Source organism: Euprymna scolopes, chromosome 13, assembly GCF_053919585.1.
Source record: "Euprymna scolopes isolate OS-2025 chromosome 13, ASM5391958v1, whole genome shotgun sequence".
Classification (NCBI taxonomy): domain Eukaryota; kingdom Metazoa; phylum Mollusca; class Cephalopoda; order Sepiida; family Sepiolidae; genus Euprymna; species Euprymna scolopes.
Window position 1 is genome coordinate 66,110,033 of NC_136494.1, and position 24,270 is coordinate 66,134,302.

At 32.4% G+C, this 24,270-nt stretch overlaps 1 protein-coding gene across 11 annotated transcripts in view; it reads left to right on the forward strand.

The window, feature by feature from the left end:
• The window catches only part of LOC145292053 (WD repeat-containing protein 47-like), a 201,240-nt gene that overhangs the window by 174,548 nt on the left and 2,422 nt on the right, over positions 1 to 24,270 (forward strand). For all 11 annotated transcript variants that reach the window (XM_080138091.1, XM_080138094.1, XM_080138089.1 and 8 more), the window contains 4 exons: positions 137 to 297; positions 5,959 to 6,128; positions 11,697 to 11,867; positions 14,199 to 14,324. In XM_080138091.1, the coding sequence (XP_079994217.1) occupies positions 137 to 297; positions 5,959 to 6,128; positions 11,697 to 11,867; positions 14,199 to 14,324 (628 nt within the window). The remainder of the gene's footprint in view (positions 1 to 136; positions 298 to 5,958; positions 6,129 to 11,696; positions 11,868 to 14,198; positions 14,325 to 24,270) is intronic.

Sequence of the window (24,270 nt, forward strand, 5' to 3'; positions counted from 1 at the left end):
TAATATATATATGTGTGTGTGTGTGTGTGTGTGTGTGTGTGTGTGTGTGTGTTTTATTTTTGTATTTATTTCAATTTTTTCACATGCATTAAAAGTTGGTTTTGATAAATAATCATTTTTTTAATGTTGATTTCAGGCTGGTGCCACCAATAAACTCCAATATGTGCCTGTGACCATGTTAGAAGACGTGCAGGCCCTCAGAACTGTGGCCTTCCACCCCTCTGGTAATTTGTATGCCGTCGGATCTAACTCCAAAGTATTACGTATCGTCGCTTTCCCAGACATTCAAGACGTTCAGTAAGAATTTTACCATTTTCAAAAGCTGACCAAGTTTTGTTAAATGCAATTCTGTAATAAAGAAAATTTGCCCTTTGTTTAATCATGTCTTTTCTCCAATAAAATATTTGAGTCGCATCAGATGTTAAAACGAAATTATTTAAAAAATCAACATGCAATGAGATTTCTCCCCTCCCCCTCCCTGATATTAATATAATTAATGGCTGGAACAAGTTGTTGACACATATCAATTAATAAAAAGTTTTCTTTTAATAGTTAATAACTAGGGACAGACAATGAAAGTGAAAATTATATCTTTTTTGACCAAAAAATGAATACCTTCAGGGTAAAAGCTTGTCATTCGGTTTTGACTATGGGCATAAAGACTTATTTTAACCTTGAAATGAGAGAGGTACAGTGGCTATTTGATCTATATACTGTCCAATCAAATTCTATGTTCATTATATCAATCCTTCTACCATAAAATCATATTCTGGAGTTAATGTAATCATGTATGAAGGGCATTTCAAAAGTAATGCCTCCTATTATTTTATTCCTCCTAAATGGATCAGAGGGGATTGCATATTACATTGTTATGATGATTGAACTTATGCATTTCTGACCTGAAAGTTTCATATCTCTGTTGCAGATATTGACAGTGTGAGATTATAAAAAGGCAACCCCTGTCACGGATGTACATCAGAAGCAGAGTTGCATCATTGAATTTCTGGCAAAAGTGCATTGAGAATGGTTGTGATGATGTAGAAAAAAATAAATTCTGGAGAATAAAACGTCTCTCATTTTGATAGTACCACTCCCATCTTTGTAGCTCTTCAACTTTTTGAATTAAAATTAAGTAGGAGACTTTGCCTTTGGAATGACCGTTAGATAATAGTATATTTAATATATTCCAGAGTGCAATTCTTCACTTTATAAACGAACGCTTACTAACATTAAAATATGGCATCACTAAGAGACATATTAAGACGTCTCTGTCAAAGCAACAAGTGCATTGAACAACCCTTGTGATCGACTTTATATATACCATTAAACACACCACGTGTACATTAGTGATGTTTAAAACCGACGCATTTCATATATTCTTATATATTGAAGAGTTTAGCTCCCAAATATTTGCACTTTTTACATTAACATTTCTCCAGAAAAAACAAACAAACAAAAAAAAAAAAAATTAAAAATATACAGGAGTTTATTTGTAACTTATTTTATCTTTTGCATGCGATTTGATGACATTTAGAAGTAAAAAAATATCTAAATCTATTGAACGACATATAACAAACTTATTTTTTGCAAACTATTTTATTTTCACTACATATTTTTTTAATTAAAATTCTGTAATTTTTTTTTCTAAACAAATTGTAATAAAAACGTGCTATTATAAGCTAAACTCTTCAATATATGAATATATATGAAATGCGTCAGTTTAAAGCATCACAAATCTACACAGACACACAAAATATAACTATAACATGTAATTAACTCTGGACTAAATTGAAGAGATCAGCTCCCAAATATTTTCATTTCTTTTATTATTATGCTGAAAAAAAAAATATGAAAGTTTGTTGAACAAAAAAAATACAAACTTATTTTTTGCCAACAATTTTACTTAGCTCCCATATATTTGTGTCTTATACATTAAGATTTCTCCAGGAAAAAAAAAAAAAAAAAAACAACAAAAAAACAATTACAAATTTTATTTGGAAATTTTATCTTTTCTATATGATTTGATGACATTTAAAGATAAAAAATACCAAATTTTTATTTAACAAAATAAAACGCTCTTTTTTTTTTTTTCCAACTATTTTATTTCCGTAACATATTTCTTTTCATAAAATTCCGTAATTTCCTTTTTTTTTTTTTAATTTTTTTTTTTTACAAAGGTATCATCACTTATCAAGGCCCAGAGGCCACTCGAGGATAAGGGTTAAAGAGTGTACAGTAATCATAGTAATCGTTAGAAGTGTAAATTTGGTAAATTGAATTACTTAAGGGGAACGGCTCATCAAGAACTTGTTTACATTGGACTTGAAGACGACCATATTGTAGTCAGCTGGAAAGCAGGTAAACGAAAGATAGTTCCACAGGTGTGCAGTTCTTAGAAAGAAGCCTTGTTTGGAACAAATTGTATTAAAAAACATACGATTATTTGGAAGCAAAACTCTTCAATATATAAATATATATGAAATGCATCTGTTTAAAATATAAATCTAAACAATCACACAAAATATAATTATAATGATGTGTAAAATAAATGTTTATATATTTATGCACACACTATTTGTTTTTCCAATTTGTCTTTTTTTTTTGTGAAAATCCGGCTATAGTTATCAATTTCTCCTTTGGCATTTTTCTGAAAAATATAGCTTCAAATATTTAGAGTATGACAACCCAATAAGGGTCATTTCTTGGACATGATTACCCTTTTAGAACCTTTACAGCACAGATAACTTTCACATTGCAAATAATTTAAAAAAAAAAAAAAAAATTGGTGGACCTGAACTTTTTTATTTTACACGTATTTGTGAATTTTAGATGTGACTATCAGTGCCTACAGGCTTAAATTTGAATTTATAACGTTCTACTGCAGTGAACACCCACTTTTTTGGTCACTACTGTTGTTAATGCTGTCACTAAAATTTAGATTTTTCCTTTTTAATTTTTTTAATACTTCTACGGTGCTTTTCAAAGATTACACACTTAGTTTTCACTTTACCTTTCCTTTTCCATTTTTTGCATACTTTTTTTTTTGAAAAATATAGCTTCAACTATTTAGTAGAGTATGGCAACCCAGTAAGGGTCAGCTCTTGGACATGTTTACCCTTTTAGAACCTTTACAGCACACATAACTTTCACATTACAAATTAATAATAAAAAAAAAATATTTGTGGACTTGAACAATGCTGCCTCCACCATTTCCTTTTTTATTTTTCACTTATTCGTGAATTTTACAGGTGACTATCAGTGCCTACAGGCTTTAAATTTGGAATTATAAAGTTCGACTACAGTAAACATCCACTTTTTGGTCACTACTGTTGTTAATGCTGTCACTAAAATTTAGATTTTTCCTTTTTAATTTTTTTAATACTTCTACGGTGCTTTTCAAAGATTACACGCTTAGTTTTCACTTTACCAAGATACCTTGGCAAAAAAATTAAATACACCTTACCAAGGGAAGCATTTAACAGTTAGGTGCAGCATTAATAACTGACGTGGAAAACAAAGTGTGTGTCCCATTCATTCCAACATTATCATTACAAATTGATCCCCAACTATTACAGCCATTAAAAATACAATCTTGAATTTCTTAATGTGAAAATTAACCCTGTACTTGATGATAATCGTTGGAAAAAATTACAACAAAGCTAAAAGGAAAAATTCAAAGATTATGGGAATCCTTGTTCAGCAGTGTTTTTTAGTTGTTTCTTTTCCTCGTGAAACAATGACACAATGTTGACACGTTAGGTGAAAGGACAGAATAATCACAGCACATAATACATATTAAGAATAGGTTAATAGATAATTATGTTATTACTTCGGCATGATACATTTATTTTGCCTATGGGTGTCAGTGCCTGCTATTTTACTGGGTCGGCAGTGGCTCCCACTAACAACCGTAGTTTAATTTTTACAGGTGGTGTGTGTGTGTGGGGGGGGGGCATACTTCCACCTGGCAACGCCAGTACACGGATCATGCTAGGTTTTACTAATAAAAAGCTGTAAAATTCATGAATATCATGAGCATAAACTACTTTCAAGATTTTAAAGAAAAATTATTTTTTAAGGTGGATTTTGGAAAATGTGAATTTTTAACCATCCAGATACAAGATTTTGGAAACTTTTGATGAACTTCCATAACTTGAAATATTATTTGCATAGCGATATCGACACAATTTGTGTGTGTGTGTATATATATATATATATATATATATATATATATATATATATATTTTTTTTTTTTTTCTTTCTCAAAATACTGAGAATTCTACCTAGTTTCACAATATCTTAATGAATTTTCCACTTGAATGACTCCAATTTTCATTAAAGGAGACTTTTTAACCCACTGTGAGGGGATAAATAAATGTAAATGACCTAATAAATATTAATTTTTTTTAACAAAATAAAATTTAATTTAGATTGTATAATTCTGATTTAAAAAATTTTTTGGTGTTAATTTATGAAGAAAAACATGTCAAATATATGGCAGTAAAAAATACCATCAAAACTTATGTATATACTTATCAATTGAAAGTATTACTGTACACTAAAAAATTATTCAGTAGAATTTTAGTAATAAATAAAATTAATATCTTGTTCATATTTCTAAGTATATATTGAAGCAAGGCCAGTGTGTATCTTTAAATCAACACATCATAGAAGATTATCTCCCATTTTCTAATATAAAGCTACCATATGATTTTATGGTTCAGAGTTTGTTTAATATGAATAATAAATAAATTTTATTTTTAAAATTCTATTCGATAATTTTCTATAATTTCTGGTATACACTAATACTTTCAACTGATAAGTATATCCATAAGTTTTGATGTTATTTTGAACTGACATATATTTTACATGTATCTCTTTATAAACAAACACCATTTTATTTATATATTTTTACATTTGCTTTTTTTTTGTTGTTTTTTTTTTGTAAAAACAACAACAGCAACAACAACAAATGATTTTCACTTCCATTGTTCATTCCTGTATTGAACATTTTTGTGATAATTCTTTTAGAATGCATTACTCTCAGCCTGAGAGTTTTCCTCGGCATCAAAGTCAACAGTCTATCATTGCTGAGATTGCATGTCTCTGTGCCTGTGCAATTCTAGGACATTTACCCTCCCAGGCTTTATCTTCTCCTTTTGAGAAGGAATTAATCACTTAAAGCGCCCCTACTGGAGAATGCCAATAAGGCTGCCCTCATCATCTAGGGCGCTGGCTCTTCAGATCCCACTTTCTGACCCTTGTCACATCATCCCACCATGAGAGGGGGATAAACAGCTTCAGATTGATAGTATTTGTTTAATTCTGGTGAGATTTTTAAAGAACCTTAATGTTACACTGGTACAACAAAGGAAAATTAAAGGAACAAAAAAAAAAAAAAACACTATAATGAAACCATTTGAAATAATGCTTACAAAGATACACGTGAAAAACAAACAAATCTACAAATTTTGTTTACTGCCATTCTACACAGGTTAACTTACACGAAGGGAGGTAACTCCACTCTTCTGATGAGGGGCATATTTTACATTGTTTAAACCTGGAATACAGAATAATAAAAGATAAATATTACTTTCAGCCAACCTCATTATATGGTGCTTGTACAGTTTATGAACCATGTTATTTTGAAATAGAATTTTAAAGTTAAATTCAATTTTTAATGTATCTTTTATTTATTTAATTCTTTGAAAGTACAAAATAGGCAAAAAAAAACCAAAAAAAAAAACCTCCCTCCTCCCACTGGTAAGAATGGTTTTCTAAATGTTATTATTTCAGCACAGGTCATAAACTGCACAGATACCGATTAGACAATACAATCACAGTTTTATAAATATTATGTTAAGAAAAAAAAAATGCAATTCTTCTGATTTGTTATACAATCAATTTTATTATTATATGCCAGCCATCTTCCTTCTTTTTCTTTTTGTCACTTTCTAGGCAGACACATGTCACCCAACCTGCAAATGTTGTCTTTAAAAGAACCAAACATCACAAAGGCTCAATCTATTGTTTGGCTTGGAATGCTCAAGGAAATCTAATTGCAACTGGATCAAATGACAAATCGGTCAAGCTAACAACATTCAGTTTGGATACCTGTACTGCTGATGGTAATTTCTTTTTTATTTGCATTTATTATTATGAGGTGATCTTTTAATCTTGTAAAAATTATTATTACTGAAGAATAGGACAGCCACTATAACTTCAATGTTTTGACTTTTACTTTTGATGTAAGGATTTAAAGAGTTTAATGTAGTTTAGTTAAAGCATTGTTTAGTGTGTATATAAATGTTATTTATAGAAGGCTATACAATGCAGATGATGCGTATGAACTGAAGCAAATTAAGACGTAACAGTGGAATGACAATGCAGATTCGCTTGTTATTAATATATATGTATATGTATTTTAATTACTTTTATAACATTGTATTCTTTCTTGCATCAGTGTGATCTGATGGAAGTGCCATTTGTGATGTGTTAATTCAAACATCATATGGAGACTTGTAAATAGGAACAGATTTGCAGAAACTGAAGTGTATTTGGAATTATATATTTTCTTATTCTGTTTTAAATTCATTGCTAATCTTTAAACCTAATAAAGTCAACATTAATATTTTTTTATTCTGTGTATTTATAATTTTATTTTTTTCTCTATAGTTGGTTTAAATTTATGTTGTTAAAAGTGAAGAACTTTGTCATATGGGTTATATTACAAATATTTATAAAATAACTTAAAAATTAATATTTCAACGTAATTTTAAAATTGAAATAAGGCTTATGTTATGGAGAACACAACCTTGACTCTCCCTCTCATATATATGTATACACACACACACACACACACACACACACACACACACACACACACACAGGGTGTCCAAAAAAGATTACACACATCAAACTGTCTTTGCACTTAAACAGCGTTTTCATGCTTTCAGTAGCATTTTAGAATGAATTTTTTTTTTCTTCAAAGGTTAGCCTGGCTGCCATCATTAAGATCAATGAGTTTAATCTGCAAAGAGAAAACACCCATCTGGTTTAAAATTAATTAAAGTGTGTATACATCTTTTTGGGACACCCTGTGTATATATATATATATATATATATTTGCTTACTGTATTTTTGGAAAAGAGTTCCGACAAAGTGCTCGATTACAAAGAAAAACTTTTTCGATATAAGAGCTCTATATATATATATATATATATATATATATATATATATATATATATATATATATACACACACACACATACTAGCATTTCAGCCCGGTGTTGCCCAGGTGTTTGGAGGTGTATGCTGAGCAAAAAACAAAACGAAAAAAACTGTCAATTTTTTTTTTTAAATTTGACCCCTATTATGACCCCTTAACATTTATTGTGTTGGCCTCAAATAAAGTTATTAAGTTAGATCCATGTCCAAGGAACCTATATGTAAAATTTCAATTGTTTAGACCCAAAATTGTCGGAGGAGTTTGGTAGAGTTCTCAAAGGTCAAATCATTGAACTTTGACCCCTTAATCGCCAAATTTTTGGCCAAAAACAGAGCACATAGATTTTTCCCAAATCTCAGTACCCTGTATATCAAATTTCGAGTCTGTAGACTGAAAATTGACAGTTATTGCGTAGGAAAATGTACACAGACAGACACACAGACACGTTCACTTTTATAGATATATAGATAGATAGATAGATTAAACAAAAATATATACGTATACATAAATATATATGGAAACAATATTGTGTGTCCTGTAAACTTTTTACGTAAATATTATGCAAGTATAAATCATGTAGAATATCTGCATGAATATAATTACACGTAATAGTTAACTAAAGATGATCATCCCATAAGAAAACTGAAAAAACTAATAGGGAATTAATTAAAATGAATGTTTAAATGAATATGCAAATTAGCTAGATCTTTTGCAGATGAATTCAATTCCATGACCCATGTATAAGAAAATTGTATTTTCTTTTTAAATAAATTGAAAAGAGGCCTGCCTTTTTTCTGTTGTTCCTGGCCTTCGGGCTGGGATCAAAGTGTAGTATCTGTCCCGGCAGATACTGCAAGCAAAGACCATATGTGGGGGCAACCCCACATATAAGACCTTGGTCAATGTAGGGGCAACCCTTCATACCAATTGTCACTATCCAGCTCCCTTACTCCCCGGGGAGTTGGTCCCCATTTTCCCTTTACTCCTTACATTAAAAATCGGCCTTGTGCCTAATTTTCTCAGTGGGGGAGCAAATAAATACCTTGCCTTTTTTTCTGTTGTTCTCGGCCTTCGGGCCGGGATCAAAGTGTAGTATCTTTTCTGCAGATGTTGCACTTAAGATAATTTGTACCAGTCAATGGAGGGGAAACCCTCTATACTGGGACAATTATTACTTTTCGTAACCAGAGTGCCCCTTTTTGCATACTTTTAGGGGAGCTGGTTTTTACCCCACATTAAAAACGGCCTTGTGCCTAATTTGCTTTGGTGAGGAAGCAAATAAATACATTAAATAAATAGAAAAGAGGGTTTTTAATGTGAACATCAATACACACAAAAGAAAAACGAATTTATAGGAGTATATATATATATATATATATATATATATATATATATATATATATAAAACAAATAACGCCAAATTCTTTTTAGATAGTTCAGTAGTGCAATACTAGAGTTATAAATATTTCATATAATTCATTGCTTTATAACATATTTAATTAGCAAACTTAACATCTTGAAGTTAACAAAATGAGTATATTTCTTGTGAAGCAGTGAATTATAAGATATATATATATATATATATATATATATATATCAGTTATTTTGGCTGTTCAGTTTAATCATTTTGATAAAGGTGGGCATTTTCATTCCAAGTTTATTATTTAATTTTAATTATTTTATATTTTTAAATTTAATTTTATTCACTCTATGCATTTTGGCAAAGTTTAGTTGGCCTAATTAAATTGCTAAAGGGAGATAATCTTGTATGAGTTGTATTACACTCCTATTGTATTTTTTAGTAAACTAAAATTAAAATAGGAGTCTAATACAATCCATTGAGTTTTACAACTTAACATTTCCTTTTTTGCTTAGATTACTTATTTAATTACTTTGTCTTTTTTTTTGTTTGTATTGACAATTTTCATTTACACATTTGCTGTTGACATTAAACAAATTTCTGTTTATTACACACACACACTTATTTTATTTATATATATATATATATATATATATATATATATATGTATATAGTAGTGAGTCATAAAATATATATGGCAATTAAGCTACACAGAATATTCCGCATTTCATCCACGCTAGGATTCATCAGGCATATTCTGTGTAGCTTAATTGCCATATATATTTTATAACTTACTACCTAGCTCCACCTACGTATTGAGCACTGTTGAAGTAAATACTTAAAGTTTACACATAAATCTATACTTTCGTATATTAATTTGTGATGAAATGAAGTAATCATATATATATGTATATATATAATTTTTTTCAATAATAAATCCTTAAATATTATCTGTATATGTCTAGATTTCATCTTTACAGAAGCATCAGTGTAGAGATAATCATTCAAGTCACACAATTCAAACCGTGGACCAAGCATCGCAATTAACTTCAAGCAAACTAATCAGTGAGGCTAACGTAAATGACTATAAACGAGACACTGATTAGTACACGACGGGTGTTTATTTGGGAATACGAGACATTGTATGTGAGAGCTTGGTGATACTGCGTTACAGAAACTAACAACGCAAAAAATCTGATTGTGACTCACAACTGCAAAATAGAAGTTATCTTCCATTTAATGTTTATTTTTTTTTTTTGTGAAAAAACATGAAGTTCTAATGTACAGCGCACATCTGTAAAAAAGTGAAGAAAAAAACATCTTTTAAGAAATTTTTTTGTGCATGTTTTGGACTAATGGTAAATATAGATGTGATTGTGGTGGATCATTTTTGTATAAATTCCTAAAATGATATTTAAAAAATGAATTTTCTGTCCTGGTTTGGCAATTCACACTGGGTTGGTTGAGACAGATTCTTGCTTAAGGGAGGAAATATTAACAAACAGTTACTAAGCGCATGTATATCTTAATCAAGGGAGATGATTTTGGCTATGTTAGTTTTTTTTGTTTTTTTTAATCAATGTGGTGTCAGTGTCCTCCCAGATTCTCCTGGTATTCTCAAATGGCCACATATCTGATACTGACCAGGCTCAGCGTACTTAACTTTGGTGATCTAATGAATTTGTTTTCTATGAATACAGCTTTGTATATGAACACATGTTTTATTTTATTTTTTTTTTTTAATGAATGTTTTTGTTTTATTTCAGTAAGGTTTCAGAAATCTGAACACTTGATTTCTACTGATTGAACACTTTGTAAAGGGTTCAATCAATAGTTTTCTTTCTTGCTTTTTGTTTATTTTACTTCAATCAAAGTTATCAGCGATCAAGGAACCCCTTTCTTGGGTCTTACACTTGTTCTCTATACAAGAGCCATAGATATCCACATGTTCCAATAAATTCTGTTGTACCTCTCAACTGTTGAGTTAGTAAACGAATGGAGAACCTTAATTTATCTTTCTTTTGGTCTCACTAGATTCAAGGATAAGAATTCACCTGGTCTAGTGGAGTATCCAGTTAAGTTCTGTTACTTGAGAGAACATCATTATGAGAAGGTACACCATTTCTCATATGAGCCAGTGTATAGCAGTGTTAAGGGGGTCATATGTAGGCTTCAAATATGTTATTTTTAATATTTTGTCAGGGTTTACTTGTAAGGGGGGAGGTCCTCATGTCAGGAAAACCTGACAACCCCTTGTACAGAGAGACCAAAGCCACTCAAGGATGGTGTCAGATAACAAAACAAATGACAAAGACAGAAATGGATTTATTTGAGAGAAGTATTATTGAGATGACAATCTGGCGTTAATAAATGAACAGGACAAGGGGTATACTCGGAAATACTTTTATGAGAAATGTTTGTTGTCATGAAACAGAAAATCTGGAAGTTGCAGAAGCAGTATCTGGATCACCCATAAGAATCGAGTCAAACAGTCATCCAAGATGGTAAGATAACTGAGAAAATAGGAAAAGAATTAAGATGTTCAGGAGCACATGAATACTATTTCTAAAATCACTGGATTTGGCATTAAATAACCTGAAAAGGGTTGATATGCCATAAAGCAAAACAACGAAACCAAACCTACAGGAGCAATAATTGGCTTATCTTTTGGTCAATCCATACGACCCTCCAATGAACCAAGGAGGCAATCACTGTCCACTTCTCATAAAAGCCAGTGTATAACCATGTTAAGGGGATCTTATTTGGGTTTTGGACAATGTCGTCGATATTTGATTAGAGTTTACTTGTAGGATGAAGTGTCCTCATTTCAGGTTGTCCTGATAAGCCTTTGTATAGCGAGACCAAAGACTCCTGAAGATGATGTATATTAATTCAAACTCTCTCCAGATGCAGATATATTGTGGCATGTATCTCTAGTGTGTATATAATTGTAATTGACTTTCCTTGAAAATTAACTGAGAATGTGAAATAATCCTTTTGTTGTTTGATTGTATTCAAGCTTGAAACAGTATTTTCACCGCTAAATGTGCAGGTTAAATATACACATCTTAAGAATGAATCTGTTATTGTTTTTTGGTTTTTTTTCAGGTCCTGAAATTGAGATGAACTGCCATGATGGCACCATTCGAGATGTTCTGTTTATGGAAGATAGTGCCAACCATTCTTCCATGTTGGTCAGTGCAGGTGCTGGGGATTGTTCTATATGCATTACCGATTGTGAACGCGGGACACTAGTACGCAAACTGCAAGGACATTCTGGTATGAATGTTGTATTTTCTATTTTAGTTTTTTAAATGCACATATAACTGATATATACATTTAGAAAAAAAATGTATTATATGAGATAAAGGTAAAAGAAAATACTTTTAATAAACAAATTATCAAAATGTCCATTTATTTATTAAATGTTCAAAACTTGTGCTTGAGAATAAATGTGTTGTGCATTGTTATTATTGATGCTTAATGATAGAAATATGCAGGTGAATTATGGCAGTTCAAAATAAATAAATTAGCAGGAAAACTCTTATGTATCAACTAAAGATAAGTATCTTTTCTTCTCAATTACAGGGAAAGGAACTTTGTGTGTGAGTTTGTTTCCTGTGGGCTCTTAAACGGTTGGGTTGATTTTTTTTTTTTTTTTTTTGTTTTACAGAAAATCTAGTCATGGATGAAGGGCCTTTTCAGTGACTTTCTCCTGTGTTGGGCCGCCACCACATCTCGTTTCAAACACCAATAGTAGTCCGCAAAAAAGTTCATATCTCACCAGCCTTGGTCGCGTTCTTGCATGATACGAATATCCTGGTGGAAACGTTCTCCCTATTCCTCGCTGAAGTCACCTCAGTTCTAAGGGAAATAGGCTAAGTGGGACCGTAGGAAGTGCCTTTTGACTGACATGCGAGCCCCTAATTTTTGATAGCTGTTCAAGAGCTCATCGACTTCTTTCTCATATTCTGCACTTCGGTTATTTCCTAGAAAGTTTCTTATCACTGACTTCAGCGACCACCAAACGGACAGCTCAGCTGCATTCATAAGTTCCCTTATCTGAGGCCTATCAAAGATGCCAGCCTTAAGCTTTTCTAGACTGATCTGAGGAAACTTCTGCTGAAGGAAAATACATCCCATGCCGTCCTTGTTCATTGCCTTCACAAAGTTTTTCATCTGATTCTGATTCGAAGCTAGATTCCATTGCAACATCTGGTTCGCGAGCGGGCAGGTCTGGACCATGAGAGACTGGTTGTATGCCAGACGGAACATTAGGATACTGAATACAATGCTTGTTCTTGTGGTTGATTCCTTTAAAATTAGTCATGCAGAAATAGCAATCTGGCACATGATCTTTGCCCTCTCTCCAAACCATTGAAACAGCGAATGGCATACTCTTCCTTTTTTTTTTATTATTTCTCCAATCACGCAATTTCTCAACACATGTTTTGCAGCTAACATGGGGTGCAAATGGCTTGTCCTCGTCCCCAAGTTTAACTCCAAAGTAAGCATGATATGCCTTCTTCACAAAATCAGTTATATTTGCTAGTTGACAAGCAAGAATCACATTACCACATATGTAGCAGAACCTATCAGGATGATTTGTTCGTTTGCATTCCATTTTCTGTCAATCTAAGATACGTGTCCAAAATAGAAACACCGAAAGCACAGATTCTTATAAAATCAGTCACATTGATTGAAGATCACACTTTTCTAAACCATTTTCAGTTTCAGTGTTGTCAATGCAGTTTCAGATTCAGTTCCGGTTTCAGCTTCCTGAATGTAAACAAAAATATCATTAGGTTTCAGTATCAGTTTGAGGGGTGCTACAGTATAATTTTTATGCAAAAAAAAAAAAGAATAGGTTATACCTGGAGCCTCGTTTTCCTTATACTTAGTACTATACAAGGCTCAAAAGTTGCACTTCTCATATCTCAAAAACTATGGATGGCATTTTTGGATTCAGCGCACCAAAAAACCTATAAATCACTTCAAAAAAAAAAAACTTTGACCTTTGAAAAAATAAACACAAGCCAGTGTTATCGATACTTATCAAAGACATTCTGATACAGAACTTATCTTAGAATAATCCCTGACACTTATGTACATTTGTGTTAAATTTCATAAAAATTGGCCCAGCCATTTTCAAGTCCATAAGGAACACATAAAGTTTCTTTTATATAATAGTAGATATATACAAGGTGAAACCAAAATTTTTTTACATTTTTAATTGTATTAGATTATTACTTTGATTAACGTCCATATTACATGTTGGTAAGCATTAGACAGTTTTAAGAAATTGATTTCCAAACTAAACTCTGGCCAGAAGTGCTTTTTATCACTTCCACCATGTTTTCCCTGGCTTTCTCCTGTGAACTAAACTTGCTAACTCAACTGTTCTACATCTACTAAGCCAAGAATTCTAATTTATTCTTTCAACATGGCGATACCATCAAAGTATTCTATTTATTTTTCTCTCTTTATCGGGATGCTTGTTATTAAATATGTTGATTCATAAAAAAACATCACTTTTTACATTAAAGGATGTGTTCTTCTCAGATTATAAATTTGTGCATTTTCTATTGTTCGTTCTTCTCTTAATTTTAGGTCATATTTATTCCTTATGCCAATTGAGCAGTCACATGTTCGTAAGTGGCTCACAAGATAAAACTGCTCGCTTTTGGGATCTCCGAGCTTCAACTGCCCTAACATGTGTACCAAGTATGGAGCCAGGTGAGTTGCATTTCTCTCTTTTTCCTTTTTCTCCCTTTCTCTCTTCCTTCCTTTCTCCCTTTCTTTTTTCCTTTCTCCCTTTTTTCCTTTCTCCCTTTTTTCCTTTCTCCCTTTTTTCCTTTCTCCTTTTTTCCTTTCTCCTTTTTTTCCTTTCTCCTTTTTTTCCTTTCTCCTTTTTTTCCTTTCTCCTTTTTTCCTTTCTCCTTTTTTCCTTTCTCCTTTTTTTCCTTTCTCCTTTTTTTCCTTTCTCCTTTTTTTCCTTTCTCCTTTTTTTCCTTTCTCCTTTTTTTCCTTTCTCCTTTTTTTCCTTTCTCCTTTTTTTCCTTTCTCCTTTTTTTCCTTTCTCCTTTTTTTCCTTTCTCCTTTTTTTCCTTTCTCCTTTTTTTCCTTTCTCCTTTTTTTCCTTTCTCCTTTTTTTCCTTTCTCCTTTTTTTCCTTTCTCCTTTTTTTCCTTTCTCCTTTTTTTCCTTTCTCCTTTTTTTCCTTTCTCCTTTTTTTCCTTTCTCCTTTTTTTCCTTTCTCCTTTTTTTCCTTTCTCCTTTTTTTCCTTTCTCCTTTTTTTCCTTTCTCCTTTTTTTCCTTTCTCCTTTTTTTCCTTTCTCCTTTTTTTCCTTTCTCCTTTTTTTCCTTTCTTTTTTCGTTTCTCCCTTTCTTTTTCCCTTTCTCCCTTTCTTTTTCCCTTTCTCCCTTTCTTTTTCCCTTTCTCCCTTTCTTTTTCCCTTTCTTTTTCCCTTTCTCCCTTTCTTTTTCCCTTTCTCCCTCCCTATATTCTTTTTTTCACTTTTCTCTCTTTGTTTTGTCCCCCCCACCTTTCTTTCTTCTTTTCTCTCTCTCTATCTCTCTCTCTCTGTTCACTGCACAAGCCATGGTTGTTACTTGCATTGGTGCAAAGTTGTTACCCGATTCCAACACTAGCCACAGCATTCTTCCTTTAAGCAAAACCACGACTCCAGTTGAAACAAGTAACAATTTTTAAGAAAGTTACATTTATTCTTGTTTTCTTCAACTGAACAACAGACTTGCAAATAAGACAAATTGGCGTATCTTGCTTGAAGATACTCATAAACCTTTGCTAACTGTTTTTTTTATTATTGTTTTACCCATTTTCACCCCAAACAAAACATATTGTCACTTAAAACCTAAGTGGCTACTATTTGGGATCGTGTCAACAAGAAAACTGGAGAAAGTTGGACGGCAAGATGTCTGTTCACATTACATTTAAACTTCTACAGGTTAGCACAGTCAAGAAACAGGAAGGAAATTTCAAAGTATAGCAGTTTAAGAGAAGAAACTATTAGAATAGGTGTTCCAGCATGTAGGGAGCTCAGCAGTGAGGTGGGATTTTGCTGCTTGTCGGGTTAGTCGGAAGTATGCATGTTGAGGAGGCACATGTGCTATGCATTCATCAGAGCACATTCCATTAAAGTACTTGTAAAACATGTATGGGGATGCGACATTTCCGCAATGGAACAAGGGTTGGAGCTTGGCTGATAGTGCAGAATCTATTGGATTTGAAACTCTTTTTTAGACCCTGTCTAAGAGCGAGAGACTAGTGGTTGATGCTTCAGCCTAGATGTGGCAACAATACTCCATGAATGAGTGAAACCTGGCTTTATAAAAATATAGGAAGCTCTCTAGTGCGAGTAATTTTCTAGCATAGTAGAGAGAGTCCACCTAGCTTGCGGCAATCTTCGCAATGTTTTTAATTTGTTCCAATTCATGTTGCCTGTAAATATTAGGCTGAGAAGTTTGAAAGATGGGCTCTAAGATAGTGTGTTAAATAGCAATCATTAGTTGAGAACGTTTAAAGGAAAAAAAGTTTAGTCTTAGTAGTATTAAATATTACTAATCATTTACGGCTTCATTCCACTTCCGACTAAAGGTCATTTTCTAGGGTTTCTGCCATTGCCATAAGTGTATATTTGTTTTTCCCTCATGTCTAAGATGAAGCATAGTGTCATCAGCAAATATACCAATCTGAGACATTTTTATCCGATATATCATTTATGGATATCAGAATAAAAGTCCAAGATTGACACCTGGTGCATATCTGCATTAATGTTTTGTTTAGACATATGGCCATCAAGGATAATCTGAATATTTTTCTTGTCTAGGAAAGATCTGATTATGTTGAATATTTATCCAGAAATACCATAGGATTTAATTTTTGTGAGAAGCCAGACTTTGTCAGAGGCTTCGGATATATAAAGGGCTACAGCTCTAGCTTATCCTGTCTTAGCCAATACAGGGTATATGCATCTAGAGATGATAGTTAAATATCTGCAGTAGAACGAGCTTGCCTAAATCCATACTGTTGGTAAAAAAGAAGGTTAGCATTTACAAGATGGACTAATGCTTGATTGATTAAAGACTAAAAGATTTCAGTAAAGAGGAACAAGAGACTGATGGAGTGATAATTGGACAGATCAGTTCTTTTGCTAGAATTCTTGAATACTGATACAATGGAGGCAATTTTTCAACTATCAAGGAAGCAAGATTCTGTTCTGCATTTGTTGAATTTGGAGAGGATAATATCTACCTAAGCAGAGAATTTTTTAATTAGTATGGCAGGAATGAGATCAGGTTTTGGAGGTGTGTAGGCTTTTTTATAATATCACGAACAGTAAAGGGGTTATTTTCAGATTTATGCATATGGCTTTTATCAGATTAGCAGGAAGAGAAAATATATTAGTTCATGCATGGGACATCTCTGATATCTTCCCAATCAGCCTTCTTGAAGTGTCTTGTCATTTTGAGCAATGGCTCCTCAACTTTGGATTAAAAACTAATATAACAAGGTGATCGACATTCCCAAGTGGACTATGGGCATTTGTCACACAATCTGCAGGTACTGTGGTTAGGAATAGATCTAAAAGTGAGTTATGCTGATATCACAATCTAGAAGATGGTCATAAACATGACTATCTGTGTTAGGAAATGTGATATATCGAGAAACCAAATCAACTACTGATAATGATAGAGCAGCTGCTCTAAGTCCTACTAAAGAATTAGGACTCCTGTACTGTCAGTCTGACTCAGCAGTCAGACAAACTGTTAAATGTGTACCCTCAACCCGCCAGACTAATTGCACAGGCATGAGTGGCAAGCAAGTGTCGTAGAGTTGCTTAGTTTAAGAGAAATGAGGAAGAAAAGCAATGGGAGGAAGAAAGAGTTGGGGGATGGCGTTTATTGTCCTAGTCAGGAAACGAGGGCAAGCAATGGTTGTTTGATGAGTACCTGATCTTGTACCTCTGCACCTGCCTAATAGATAAAGGAATGTAAAAGCCACACGGTAGGCAGAGCTTACCTACTCCTTAAACAATTTAGGTTTGCAAACCAGATAATTTGTTCAAGTCACAAGTTCTAGCAAGGTTGTTATCCAAGACTAAGAAAGCCTCCCACCCCCAGTATTTTGGTGCAATGACTTGTAAGGTCAGTAGCACAGGCTTTACATCAGTTTTCCTTCTCCTAGATGGATGACCTGACAAGGTATGTGGGTCCTTCAACCTGAGAGGGGTAACCCCACACTTGAGTTTTAAACTAAATATTTCTACACTCCTCACTAGGAAACAGATAGATAACCGTCCATTAGTTTTTACTGAAATTTTGTCACAAATTGTATTTCATTAAATAAATGTGCACATTAAAAAAACTTTTTTGCAAAAATTTGGCTTAAATGAGGTCAAAAATGCCCCAAAATGGCCAAAAATGATACGTTTTGCCCCATAACTTTTGATCCATCCATTAGATTTTTCTGAAACTGGGCCCAAATGTGAAGCTCATTGTTTTTAATATAAATCCAGTATGGCAAAATTCTGGTTTGCGTCCCTGGGGACTTGCAGTGCTAAAAAAAAGAAAAAAAGAAAAAAAACAACCTTTTTTGAGCTCTTTTTTCATATTACTCAAAAACTTGATATCTATATAGTGGTTTTTCCATGGTGCTGAACTCAAATATACATATCTTAAGGCGTGAAACTGCACCTTTTGTCCATTTTTCACTGGAATTCTGTGTTCCCAGGAGCTCAAAAGGGGTCACAAATGCCCTAAAATCGCAAAAAATGACACTTTTACCCCATAACTTTTGCCCTATCCATTAGATTTTTCTGAAACTTGGCGAAAATGTGAAGGCAACGTTGGCCCTTCACACTTCTCACGTTCATCATTTCTTCACTATTTTTTGTGACGTCATCTCACATGCAGCACCAGAGGGGGACCATGCACGCGTGGCTTGTTAGATCAAGTTTGTCAATATATAAAAAATATAAAAATAAAATAGTTAAATAGATCAAAGGGAATAAAAATAAAATCTTATTGGAAATTAAGAAAGGATTAAAAATTAAGTAAAAAGCAACAGGCTTTATGATGTTTAGTAAGGAATTCAGAGAAGTAAAAACTCCAGATCCATGAATTCTCCATCTTCAATTTGCGTTAAAAAGGCCAATTTGCTACCAGACCTCAGAAAACCAAACTCTGATCACCCCTCCCCTCTTCCCTGCTCATATTTTGGAATATATATAGTAGTGTTGGGACGATTAATTGGAATCAGGAATCAAAACTTTTTAGGGTATCGGAATCAGAAAGATTTGTGCCTATTTTCCGATGCCAAAAACGATTCTTTTAATTGACTTTTTTTTTATTTGATTTTTTATAAAAAAAAAATATTCTACCACTGAGAGTAATACTAAAATAATGAATATCTGTTGATTTTAAACTTTTAGTAAAACTAAAATTGATGGATCGTCGCGACATGTGTATTTTTACACTTGAGTAAAGATCTGCACATTTAACGTGTTTTTACGGTAATCGAGAAACTATAACTTTATATTTAAATATTTAGAGATTTATAAAAAATCAGAATCAGTAATTGTATCGGAATCAGAAAAAATATTGGAATCGTCCCATCCCTAATATATAGACACTGGTGCCATTTAAATTAGATAACAGACACCCACTTGAAAAGGCTAATCTGCTTCCAATTTATTGACATCAAAAACCTAGAGGGTTTCATATCTAGCCAACAATTATTTTTGCCAAAACTCAAGTAGGTCTGTTATATAGTTGTCTATATAACAAGTGTGTGTGTATGTGTATATATATATATATATATATATATATATATATATATATATATATATTTGTGTATCTATGATCCAGTAATGTTTGGGGTGTTTATCTACAATTTGTTGTGGGTGTATATAAGTGTTCATGTATGTGAGTCTTCAATGTTAGTGATCGTCTAAAACGTTTCTCGGGTTAATGCGTGTATAACGTGTTTAACAAGACATATAACAAACATGGACAATACAAAGGGATAGAACGCACTTCTGTGACGTTTTACATCTGGCAAATAGGGGAAACCTTGTCCATCTTTTGGTCTTGTTTGACAGATCCATAAACGCTGCAATGAAAATTCATCCCAAGGAAACGACCAGAAGTTTTGGGTTGTATTTTCAAGCAACTTTCATTCCCAGAATGTTTCCCCCACTTGGAAAGTTGCACACTTGTTTTATTCTACGTATTTTTACTATATCATACGTCGGACAGCTTTGCCTTTTGTACAGAGGCCACAGACCCTGGGCTGCTAGCTGACTCTCTCCTCTGTTCAGCTCATCTATCTCATCTCAACTCAGACTCTCAACTAACTAAACTCCTGGTGTATATAAAAACTCTCCTCCTTCTAATTACATTATTAATACACATATCACTACATGACCATATGTATGCCACATATTCATCTGTTATTATTTATCAATTAAAATTCCTAACCTGCTCAGTTTGTTAAAATTCCAGTTAACATTCTTTTTGCTGTCCAAACATTTTTCCTTTATTGTATTTTCACATTCACCATCTAGTTTTCCATAACAATTAATAATAATAATAATAATAATAACCACTATTAAAAATAATTAATAATGATGATGATAATAACAATTATTAATAATAATAATTAATAACAATTATTAATAATAATAATTAATAATAATAATTAATAATAATGATGATGATGATGATATTAATAATAATAATAACAACCACTATTAAAAATAATAATTAATAATGATGATAATAATTATTAATAATAATAATTTCTTAGGTCACCCAGTGTTATCCTGGCAGTGCCCAACATAACAGTTCATAACCAAGGAACCTTGTATATGTGGTACCATTACTTTTTGTGAACTTCATCTCAGAATGAACTCCCATTTAAAGACAAACATTTCTAAAGTAGAAATCAAATTCTGGTTGGTCAAAACCCCATATCAGACACATTTCTAACTTTTGTTGCTTCTTTTATCCTAGCCAAATATTTCTTACTATCAACAATCTGTTATTTGTATACATTGTAACTATGCAATTCACCAAAGATGCTGCATAATCTATGCTTACAAATTCCAAGAGTCTTTGTGAAGTGATGTGTTAACTAGTGTTGGGACGATTCCTTATTTTTATACGATTCCGATTCCAGGAAAATATTGATTAATTATTTTTTTAGTTGTATATATTGTATTTACTCTTTGAAGTTAAGGAGGGTTAAAAAAAATTGGTGACACCTAGATGGTGACTTAGGCAAAAAAAAAAAAAAAAGACACTGCGATTTCGACCCTCACTAATAAAACTGCTCTGAGTGACTAGTTGGTAATTTTGCTAATTTGCAGATTAAAAACCGACATTGTGTCTAACTTTGTGTCTAACTTTGCCCTCGCGGTGTGCAATTAAATAAGAACCTTTAGATAAACAATGCTTCTAAACTGAGGTAATTGTAATTTTTTGTTCAGATCGAAAATGCCCCTTTTTGGGGAGCTGGATATTCCCCAGATTTAAAACCAACCTTGTGTCTAACTTTGCCCTAGTGGGGGTGCAATTAAATAAGAACCTTTAGACAAACAATGCTTCTAAACTGAGGTAATTGTAATCTTTTGTTCCGATGAAAACTGACCCTTTTTGGGGGGGGGGGGCTGGATATTAAAAATCAGCCTTGTGTCTAACTCTGCCCTCGTTGACGGCAAGAAAATAGGAACTTTTACAAAACCCAAAATGAGGTTAGAATTTGGGACCCCATAGCTTCAGTAGCACCTTTTGGTGCCATTTTTACCTAGTTATTCACTTGTGCCATTTTTACCGGTGCCATTTTTACCAGTGCCATTTTTACCGAGCACCATATATATATGGTTTCTTTCTCATTTTTCCACAGTTAAAAAAAATGAAATGTCATCAACTGATTTCATAAGTACAAAATTTTTCAATAAAAATCGACAAAAGGTTTTGCAATGACTAATTTTCTTAAGAGTTTATAATATTCTAAAAAAAGATTTTAAATTAAAACGTAAAAATTCCATAATATATAATAAATAAATTCTATTTTCGCACCTAAGCTTGGCTGAAAAAAATTTTTTTTGGAGGGGGGGGGGATTGTCACCCCTCTATGGCTGTCACCCGGGGCTGACCGCCCCCCCCCCCCCCTAGCTACGCTAGTGGGTATGAGCCTCTGAACCCTCAGACTATTTTCGGGCATTTTACAGCTTTCGTTACGGTACGCTCGCGTGCACACTAAGGCTATTCGTGTGCCATATGTGCACCCACACTCGTATTAAAGTGACATAAGCGTAGTAAATCTTTCGCGGATAATTTAAAATTAGATGGAAATTAATTTTTAAAAATTGCGGATAATTTTGGAAAGGCAATTCTTTTTTTTTTTTGTAAATGTCGATAATACACTACCACGACTTGCCTTTAAAATCTTAATTTTCATATAATTTCGGGTGTGTTATAAACAAATATTGCATTCAAAATTAGGGCCGGCAATAGTTTTTAAAATATCGAAGGAAGCATCTAACACGTGTTTTTGATTGTTTATAAAGTTCATGGTGTTTTTTTTGGGGGGGGGGTACAAAAAACATAAGCCCGATGTCTTTTTTAGAATAAGTTTTATTTTTTCGGGATAAAAACAAAATTCGAAATAGGTATTTTATAAAGAGTTACTCGAGAATGGAGTGGCGTTTTCAGCACACCTAAATCTACTTTCAAAAATATTTTTTTCTATACGAACATGAGACGAGCCCTAAAGTAAAATCATACCAAAAATGTTATTTAATCTAAATTAAAACCAATATTTCTCTGAAATTTGTAACGCTCAACTTGGATTCAGCCATATTTTATTTTATTTTTTTTTTGGGGGGGGGGGGAATCTGAAAAGAAGTTCCAAAAAATATATCTAATTGCTTCATGAGCTGAATATTTTAATAGAATGTAAATTTAAAAAAAAAAATATTTGAAAATTGACTTACCCAGTAGTAGCTTAAATTAAATATAAAGCTGTATTTAAGAGATAGCAAAATAATTGTTTTTGTTTTTTCATTTTCTGAATACCTTAACCGCAAACCACCACTTAGCATGTGTAGTTCTAATGTTATTCCAATGATATTCTTTTTGAAACTTCAAAAGAAGCCGACTGTCAAAATTTTGCGAAATAATACAACGTGATGAATTTCATTTTAGAGATATTTCTTTCAAAAGCCTTATTTGAAAAAAAGAAAAAAAAGTATATTGTTCTATTAAACTTTTTACTGTTTAAATAATTTGACTTTGCTCGTTTTATTTTAAGAAAATATAAGTTGAAAAAGCATTTTCATTCACTACTAGAAGATTTGTTAGTAAAAAAAAAAAAAAACAGTCGCCAAAAAGATAAGCGTATTTTTTTTAATTTTTACTCGCAATGAAGAGCCCTGCATACTTTTCAGGTTAACTCTTTTGTAGTTTTGGTTACAATAGATCTGAATGAATGAATCTTGTAAGGGAGGGGGCACTAAGCATTGCCCTGTTAGTAATGAATTGATTTGGTTTCTGTTTATAACATGCTACATTTGTCTCTTGTGGTTAGAAATATCAGGACATTTTTTTCTTTTTTTCAACATCAGACTAAAAGAATCGTAATGAAGGAATCGGAAAATTAAGGTATTTTTTAACGATGCGATTCCGATTCCGATACCTCCCAAAATACACGATTCTTACGATTAACGATTCCGATTCCGATTAATCGTCCCACCACTAGTGTTAACTATTATTCCTGAATTAATCCATTTTTATTTTATTTTTTTAATGTTCTACACTTATGTTATATTTTTACTAGCAGAATCCCATACAAATTCTACAGTGATTTCTACGTAAATGTGTGTATAATTTACTGTTAATAATGATATTCATTTTGAAATATCTTTCAAAATCAATACTATTAAGGAAAGAAATGAATCTTTTCTTCTGTCAAAATAATTTTGTCAACTAAATCTTTTTCAAATGAAATGAATGTTTATTTATTTCATTGTAGCAATTTATTTATTTATTTTAAAATGATAAATATTCTTACCCCCAAAAAATAATTGTCAGCTAGATATTCTTCAAATCAATAAAACGAGTATCACTTGTTGAAAATAGTATGCTTTAGTCGACAGAACAACATAATTTGATTTGGGAACAATTCATTTTAAAAATGGGTACGGTTGGAATTTTTTAGATTGGCTACATCGGACGATTTAAGATATAATAAGAAGTGCTTATGTACATACCAACGTTTTATGTTTTTATTTCAGCTTTTTTGATTTGAAACAAAATTTATGTTATTTGGATTCCTCGGACAACTGTGCTCATCTTCAGTGTTATTTTCACAAATGTTTCTAGATGTACATTTAGAAACAAAATAGATTTAGCGCTTCTAAGATTCATACTAGAATTGTCCACAAGGACCTGTAGCATAGTGGATATGGTACTCGATAAAATTCCTTTGTAAACATTCAATATTAAGTGTGGGTGACACTAAAAAATACAGTGATGAATTACTTAAGACTTCCATCCAGTTAATACGGCATAATCAGGTTTGACACACCGGTTCCCGTCAGATCACTAAAGTTAAGCAACGATGAGGCTGGCCAGTACCAGATGGGTGACCGTCTTG